The sequence below is a fragment of the Lycium barbarum genome, chromosome 2 (genome assembly GCF_019175385.1).
Source record: "Lycium barbarum isolate Lr01 chromosome 2, ASM1917538v2, whole genome shotgun sequence".
Taxonomy (NCBI): Eukaryota; Viridiplantae; Streptophyta; class Magnoliopsida; order Solanales; family Solanaceae; genus Lycium; species Lycium barbarum.
In genome coordinates, this window is record NC_083338.1 from 14,631,709 (window position 1) to 14,640,791 (window position 9,083).

General features: G+C 36.4%; 1 protein-coding gene across 2 annotated transcripts; it reads left to right on the plus strand.

The window, feature by feature from the left end:
- Positions 1–4,758: 4,758 nt before the first annotated feature.
- LOC132629348 (actin-depolymerizing factor 7-like) lies at positions 4,759–7,750 on the plus strand. 2 transcript variants are annotated; one of them, XM_060345025.1, is made up of 3 exons: positions 4,759–5,280; positions 5,974–6,233; positions 7,204–7,749. In XM_060345025.1, the coding sequence occupies exons 1-3, from the start codon at positions 5,278–5,280 to the stop codon at positions 7,355–7,357; spliced, it is 417 nt and encodes a 138-aa protein (XP_060201008.1). In that variant the 5' UTR covers positions 4,759–5,277; the 3' UTR covers positions 7,358–7,749. The 2 variants fall into 2 exon arrangements, with proteins under 2 accessions (XP_060201008.1, XP_060201007.1); XM_060345024.1 differs by lacking the exon at positions 4,759–5,280 and having other exon boundaries at positions 5,968–6,233; positions 7,204–7,750.
- The last annotated feature ends 1,333 nt before the right edge of the window (positions 7,751–9,083 follow it).

Here is a 9,083-nt window from a genome sequence, read left to right on the forward strand (position 1 = left end):
TATCATGAGATGTAATAGTAGGGGTGCTCTTTATCCATTGTCCACCCTCAAACACCACTTCCATTCACCATCAACTTTTGCTGCCTTGTCTTCTACGCGTTGGCATGATCGTTTGGGCCACCCGGGAGCTTCTATTTTGGATTTTCTTAGGCACAATAAAAGCATTGAATGTAATAGTTCTAGTTCATCTAGTATTTGTCATTCTTGCGTTCTTGGTAAACATGTTAAGTTGCCTTTTGCTAGTTCTATTTCCGAGACTTTATTTCCGTTTGACATTATTCATAGTGATTTGTGGACGTCTCCCATTTTGAGCTCTATGGTGCATAGTTATTATGTTTTGTTCTTGGATGATTTTACTAATTTTTTGTGGACTTTCCCTTTGGCTAGAAAATCTGAGGTTTACTCAAAATTCATAGAGTTTAAGTCCCATATCCTTACTCAATTTGACCGTCCTATCAAGAATGTCCAATGCGATAATGGGAAAGAATATGATAATGGTCAATTCGGCAAATTTTGTGCGCCCAATGGGATGTCTTTCCGTCTTTCATGTCCTCATACATCCTCTCAAAATGGGAAAGCCGAAAGAAAAATTCGTTCAATCAATAATGTCATCCGCACTCTTCTTGCTCATGCCTCCATTCCTCCATCGTTTTGGAATCATGCATTGCAAATGGCAACTTATCTCCTTAATATTCTACCAAGCAAGTTGTTGGGTCACAAATCCCCTTTAGAAGTCCTTTATCAACGGAAACCATCTTATTCTCATCTCCGGGTCTTTGGGTGTTTATGTTATCCCCTCTTTCCGTCTACTAATATTCACAAGTTGCAACCTCGGTCAACTCCATGTGTCTTTTTGGGATATCCACCAAGCCATCGTGGCTACAAATGCTTTCATTTATCCTCAAATAAAATCATTATTTGTCGTCACGTGTTGTTTGATGAGACTCAATTTCCGTTCTCTAAAATCCACACTTCCACTCCCACCTCGTATGACTTCCTTGATGATGGTTTTTCACCTTACTTGATCCGTCATCTCGCCACCAGTCCCTCTCCACCGCAGCCGTGTCCCCCTCCCCCGCTGCCCAGTGGTTTTCTGCCTGCTCTAGGCCAGCTGCCCACGCCACCTTCATCTGGGCAGCAGCATCTCCCGTCCTACACGCTAGACCAGCCCGCACATATGCCCAGCCAGCTTGCCAACAGCCCACCAAACTCCACCACTACTCCTCCTATACAACAGCCCCCAACCCAAACGCGCATGGTCACTCGTAGTCAGCGCGGGATCTTTAAGCCCAAGCACCCATTTAATCTACATACGACAATTACCAGATCCCCCATACCTCGTAATCCGTTGGATGCGCTACGTGACCCGAATTGGAAATTGGCCATGAATGATGAATATGATGCTCTTATTAAAAATAAGACGTGGGAGTTGGTACCCCGTCCACCTAATGTGAATGTTATTTGGTCTATGTGGATTTTTACTCATAAAGAAAAGTCTAATGGTGATTTTGAGAGGCATAAAGCCCGTCTTGTAGGTGATGGCAAAACGCAGCAGGTTGGCATTGATTGTGGTGAGACTTTCAGTCCGGTCGTAAAGCCAGCTACGATTCGCACTGTTTTAAGTCTAGCTCTCTCTAAGCATTGGCCCATTCATCAGTTGGATGTCAAAAATGCATTTCTTCATGGCGAGCTTAAGGAGACAGTATATATGCATCAGCCGATGGGTTTTCGAGACCCATCTCATCCCGATTATGTGTGCTTGTTGCGCAAGTCCTTATACAGGCTTAAACAAGCACCGAGAGCTTGGTATAAAAGATTTGCTGACTTTGTTTATTCCATTGGTTTTGTTAATAGCAGGTCCGACAACTCATTGTTTATCTACAGCAAAGGTCCCGACTTAGCTTACCTTTTACTATATGTGGATGATATTATTCTTACTGCTTCTTCGGATACTCTCCGCTGTTCGATTATGGATCTTCTTGGCTCAGAATTTGCAATGAAGGACCTAGGTCCTTTGAATTATTTTCTTGGCATCGCGGTGACCCGTCACAAGGGTGGTATGTTTCTTTCACAACGTAGTTATGCTACGGAGATTATTGAGCGTGCAGGCATGTCCTCGTGTAAGCCTTCTTCCACTCCGGTTGACACTAAACCGAAGGTCAGTACCGCTTCTGGCGCTCTTTGTGAAGATCCCACTCATTTCCGGAGTCTTGCAGGTGCTCTTCAGTATCTTACCTTCACCAGACCGGATATTTCTTATGCCGTGCAGCAGATTTGTCTTCATATGCATGCTCCACGAGATACGCATATGCTTGCTCTTAAACGGATTATTCGGTATATTCAGGGTACTCTTGATCATGGTTTGCATCTCTATCCATCTTCGGTTACTGATTTGGTTTCGTATACTGATGCTGACTGGGGGGGATGTCCCGACACACGACGTTCAACGTCGGGTTATTGCGTGTTTTTGGGAGACAATTTGATATCTTGGTCATCCAAACGCCAACCTACTCTTTCCCGCTCCAGTGCGGAAGCAGAATATAGGGGGGTTGCTAATGTTGTCTCTGAATCATGCTGGCTACGTAACCTACTCTTGGAGCTACATTGTCCAGTCCCTAAGGCTACTTTGGTGTATTGCGATAATGTCAGTGCTATTTACTTGTCAGGGAATCCAGTCCAACATCAGCGCACCAAGCACATCAAGATGAATATCCATTTTGTTCGTGAGAAGGTGGCGCGCGGCCAAGTACGTGTCCTTCATGTTCCGTCCCGATATCAGCTCGCCGATATTTTCACTAAAGGACTGCCACAGGTCTTATTTGAGGATTTTCGGGACAGTCTCAGCGTTCGTAAACCTCCCGTTTCGACTGCGGGGGTGTGATAGATAATGTAAATATGTAGTCATAGAATATTTTGTAAATCTTCTAATTTAGGTTAGTATATTTTGTATCCTAATAGGACATTGTAACGATGGTATATGTACGAATTCCATCAATGAGAATAATCACGGAATTAATCTCTTTCAATATGGTTTGACTTGATTTGGTTTTAAAAAGAAAAACCCGACCACCATTGGTTTGGTTTGGTTTTAACTAAAAAAAGTCAAACCGAACCAAACCAACCCGACATTACATGCATAAAATTTCAAAATAGTTTATACATAAAAATATTTAATTATAATGAAATTTATAAATATTTCTTAAATTGTTTCATAGTTTTTTTTAATCTTTTAACATATTATTTGAAGCTTAGATTTAGAATTTTGAATGATCAATAAGTTTTATAGCCTATACATGTTAGGAACTCAAATAAAATCTAACAAAAATCAAATCAATACTAATGCTAACAAAAGAATTTCAATTCTCTAACACTAAGAATGACAATAATATTAGATATCTATTTTTTAGTTTTATATTGTTTGAGGCAGTGAAAATATATAACTTAAGAATATTTTTTTTCTTTATATTTAGTCGTGTAATCAATACATATTAGCCGTGCTTATTTTAGCATGTCTTAGTACTTTTAGATTTTAATCTTTTTCTATATGCTTTATAAATTAGCCGGACTTATTATAACATGACTTGTACTTTTAAATTATGATCATTTTATTTTAAGCGATTTAATTACTTTTTTTCCGTTGAATATTTTAGTAAAATATCTCGCATCTCACATTTTGTGTTATTTTCTTACAAAGTATCATAATTAGATAGGCGTATCTTGTTAGGACTAAAGAAATATTTGAAGTATAAATTATATGTTTTGTATGAAGACTTTACCCGAAAAAAACCCGAGCAACCCAAAAAAACAGAGAAAACCCGAGGTTGAAAAACCCGACTTTTGTTGGTTTGGTTTTGCTTATAGATTTTAAAACCCGATGAAATTGATTTGATTTGATATTTATAAAACCCGAATCAACCCGGTCCATGTACATCCCTAATTAAAAGTATGTATCTATTACTAACGGATCATTAATCAATTAACGAGAACGTCTAATTTATTCATTTTTTATTCCATCTTGGTAATTCTTGTTAGGATTATATTAGCTGAAGGGATGAGTGGAGAATTCTTGGTAAGATTCTAATCCTGAATCTAGGTGATACGGATGAAGTTGGATTCATTTGATATTATAACTCATCCCGTTTATATTTATGGGTTATTTAGTGGATCTTTTCGTTCTATACTTTATTCTAGAGTTATCATATGTTCATTGAGAATGATTCTAATCTAGTTCACGGTCTATTATATAAGTGAAGGCGCTACGGTGGATCTTCACGGACAAAATAAATTGCAATCAGTTTGATAACGATCGATCAAATGACATTGATTCTTTAGCCCCAATCAAGAAATTCGTCAAGAATATGATGCAAATAGCTCTTGTTCTATTCTTGAGCAGAGATTCCCTATGAAAAACAAGAATCGGAGTTTCAAGGGAATCATTTAATCTACTGATAGTAGTCAAATTGGTATATTACCGGATCGCATCCTTATTGTCACAACTATAGATATATATAGGAATTAGCTTTGATGAGTGGTTTTGCTGGAATAGACATAATGAGATTACTTTTTTCATAAATATGCCGAGAATGATAGTGACATTGATGTACAAGAAGCTCAACAAACCCTTTGAAATAATGGAAGTTAATGTGAAAAAGGCTGAAGGAAGGAGAGAAAAAATTTAGACAAATCTAGCCCTCATTGAAATAAAATTTACCAAAAAAAAAAAGACCTTTAGGACTCGTGACTTTAATATGACTTTAATTTTCTGGCTATAAAAATGTCATTAAAAATAAAATAAAGGGTATAAAGTTAAAACTTTTTTCCAAATATACAATGTGTTTTTCCTTTTTAGTAAAACAATAAATAAATAAATAATATCACATGAAATGTAACTGAGGAAATATTTATTTGTTTATTGTGACCTAGAATTATATGATGAAGAAATTGTGGAGGCCAGTAAGGGGCGTCATGTCCAGCATAACTTCCAGGCAGACATGAAGAAGGAATTAAGAGTGGTGGCTGACATGATGAACCTTTTAAGAACTCAAAAAAAAAAATCTGGACCTTTATTTAGTCCCACAAAATTCTCTTATTTAGCGTAATCCTCTCTTGTTTTATAAAAAGCTGCTAAGTTCTCTAGTCGTACGAATTCAAGGATCTCTCTAGTCTACCCCCTTTACATACAACTCAATATCCTTTCCATTGTTTTTTCTCTTCCCTTATTTTTTCTATCCTATCTTGAGAGATCCTTAATTTTCTTCCTCATTATTGCAAGACATCATGGTATGCATGCAAGATATGTTTTCCGTTCTTCTTTTGTTTTCTTTGGTTTCTGGATGTTAAAATGTTCCTAGATGGTTTTTGATCTTGTACATAATTAAAAAGCTTCTAATCTAATGTAATGCTCAGGGCGGAGGCAGAGGGGTGCAAGGGGTTCAACTCATTGAAAAATTATTGCTATGTAATAGGGTCAACATTAACTTTTTACATATATATATATATATATATATATATATATATATATATATATATATATATATATAGTTGTTGAATCCCTTTATTTAAATTCCTAGCTCGGCCTGCTAATGCCTATTGTGATATTTCCTAAAGTTGTATGTTGGAGCTCGGAAGGTTGAAAATTAGAATTTGAAAGGATGGAAAACCAAACGGAGCATGCTCTTAACTAAAATTGGAAAAAGCAGAGGAAACAGACCAGTCTTTTATTCTCTCCATCCAGGATATTTATCAAAGGGTTCATCATCCACTATATATACATAAAAGAAATTAACCATATATATTCATTGCCCGACAATGAACCCCGTTCCACCTCTCTAGCTTCACCCAAAATTAGATGTCAACAGTTTCTTTATGCGCAATTATTTACTTTTTAGACATGCACCGACTATCATTCTTCTTGTTCCGCCTTTTTTTCTTTTTCAATTAAGGCCATCTTCATGTTGTTTTGTTGGGATGCAGGCAAATGCTGCATCTGGAATGGCTGTGGTAGATGACTGCAAGCTGAAGTTCTTGGAATTAAAAGCAAAGAGGATCTACAGGTTCATAGTATTCAAAATTGAGGGCCAAGAAGTGGTTGTGGAGAAGCTTGGAAGCCCTGAAGAAAGCTATGATGATTTCACGAACTCTTTGCCTGCCGATGAATGCCGCTATGCCGTCTTTGATTTGGATTTCATCACTACTGAAAATTGCCAGAAAAGCAAGATTTTCTTTATTGCTTGGTATAAACTGCAACTTTCCAACTTAACATCTTTAATTTGTCTCTTCTTGTGTAGTTTTATCCTTTCTTTGTTTCATACTTCAAGCAAGCTCAGATTTTTATGTCTTCCGTAGTTGGCAACCTTATTTGCTGATAAGTCTTGTGTGTTACTAGATATGATGATCCTAGAATGACAACATCGATGGCAAAAAGATTTAGCTTAAAATACTCCCTCCGGATCAAAAAGAGTGTCCACTTAGTTTTTTTTTTTTTGGGTTAAAAAGAGTGTCCACTTAGCCATTTGCACACCTTTAAGAAAATACTAACTCCTAAGACAAAAATATGTAATTTGACTAAACTGTCCCTAATTAAATAGGTATTGAGATTTGATCACATATCACTTAATAGGGGCATATCTGGAAAAATAAGGTTAATTCTTTCTTGATTTGATAAGTTGACACTCTTTTTTATCCAAGAAAAAAGGCTAAGTGAACTCTCTTTTTTATCCGGAGGAAGTAATATTTAGTTCACAGGGTCGATATGGTTCCCTCTGAAAGAGCCTTCTGGGGCTAGGGCTAATCCAGTTAAAAAATACTCTTAATATGATGTGATATTATCCGCTTTGAGCCTATCCTGTACGGTTTTCCACAAAAAATCCTTTACCATTAAGAGTATCCCTACACCTTATATGTAGCCTTCCAATATGTTCAACGATTAATGTGAGATTTTGTTTGCACAACCAACAAACACATGAGATAATCTCTTCATACATCATTGTATTGCTGATCTCTATTGGGAATTTTCATAGTTTCGCTAGCTCCTTAATATATTGATTGGATGACTGTTCAACAAGCAACCTACTAATGGTTTACAAACTAGTTCAACTTTTTTGTGTTTCATACATATTGACTCTGTTTTGTCCTGTTTCTAGCAATGTATCACCTGCCTTAGCTTCTGTCTGATAAACTTTGAAATGGAATTTTATTTTTTAGGTCACCTGAGACATCAAAGGTGAGGATGAAGATGGTGTATGCGAGCTCAAAGGACAGATTCAAGAGAGAATTGGATGGAATTCAAGTTGAATTGCAAGCAACGGATCCCAGTGAAATGAGCTTTGACATTATAAAGTCACGAGCAATTATTTGAATCTAAGTTTACCGTCTTTCAGCCCCCTTTCAATGCAGTTGAATTCTAGTGTCATGTTCCTTTTAATTTATTCAATTATCTCTTTTGGTTGTGTTCAAATCACACACTTGATATCAATAAAAACACAAGTTCTAATAGACTGCAGGACTGATACTATGAGTAGGGCAAATGCCTTCATAGATTAATAGAAAGGTTCTTTTAGCAAGTTTTCACTTATCTAAGGAATCTGTCTATTGACAATTGTATTTGAGAGAAAGAGAGCTATACTTAAGTAAGTTCCTTCAGTCGACTTCTTTTAAAAGTGAATTTTTAGATAAGCAAATAGTCATGTATGGATTTCATCTGTGTATTGTGGTACGTAATCTTATGCTCTTGACAGTGTAGACGGTGTGTTGCCTCGGTATACGGGCATTTCTATCAATTCCATTTCAATGAGCTTGTTGATTCATCTACTCAACTATATGTATGTCATAATAGTGCACTAGGAAAGTTTATTAAAACTCCACCTTGCCAAAACTTGCAAATTAGGAAATCAAATATGAAAGTACAAATGATTAAACAATCTGATGTAGAGAATAGCATAAAAACATCGGAGACATTCCACTAATCCAAGATCAACAATTGAAGTTGGAAAGTTCAACTAAAAAAGAGTCTCGAAAGGAGAAGAAAACTTGCTAGGAGAAGTTGGCTATGCTAGAAAGGCTTTCTGGGATTTGGTTTGGTTACAAATACGTAAAACCACTCATATTTTTTTTTTTTGTTTTTGTTAAAACTTTTCATTTACCATTGCTGTGAAAAGATTACATTATGAGTTTGGCATCCCAAACTTTTACATGATCCTTGAGGAAAGAATAAATCTATCCTAACAAAAAAAAAAAAAACAAGGGTTGTTTCTATCACTTAGAAACATCAGCCTTTACATGGGTGCATGGGTTCAAGGCGGGTTATAGATGTAGTTAGCATGGTTAATTGGTTTTCTCCTAAATGAAGGCAAGCTCCATTTGTCCATATTTACTATTTGTTATACATCTCTTGGGAGTTCACTGAAAGAGGCAAAAGAGAGAGACCCATTCACTTGGTGGTTGAAGCTTGCTAGCTTGTTTGCAGGTTTGTTGGCCTCTCTGTAGCAATTTATAGAGAAATCATGGTCCTCTAGTAGCTTTTGAATTTTATTCCATCTTCTTTTATTCTCCATGGGATTTTCCATTCTGTTGAAACACATTTGGTGAGCAGAAGGTGTTGACATCCAATTTTGTCCTACTTTTCCGTCGAGTAATTTCCTTGCGCTTCTGCATCATTAATATTTTGGACATATTATGTTATCTAGTTTTATTCAAAATAGTATGTGATTAATATTTCATAAATTCTAGAGGTTAAATTTATTATAATTAACTACATATCTTCTACATATAATATTATACATAATATTGAGTCCAAGCTATTGACAAAGAAGCCCAAAAGAAGTTAATTGAGAGGAAGAAAAGGCTATGCCATCTGAAGCCCACTCCTTTTAAAATAGGCCCAAATTTGAAATTCAACCCTCAAGCCCAATTCTAGAACCCTCCAAGTCAGCAAAATGATCTAATTACCCTTATTTATTATTTTCAAAATCTAACCCTTGACCAACACTCACTCTCTCACTTGATTTTGAAAAAAAAACTTCAAAAGGTTTCTATTTTCTTCTCATTTTCCCTTTGTCTTTCCCAAGCTGCAGGTTGGCTTCACC

What these genes read in the sequence shown, in the direction of transcription:
- LOC132629348 (XM_060345024.1), top strand. Translation starts at nt 5,968, where the DNA reads ATGCAGGCAAATGCTGCATCTGGAATGGCTGTGGTAGATGACTGCAAG. An exon ending in AAGATTTTCTTTATTGCTTG is followed by an intron (nt 6,234 to 7,203) that starts GTATAAACTGCA and finishes TTTATTTTTTAG; the next exon opens with GTCACCTGAGACATCAAAGG.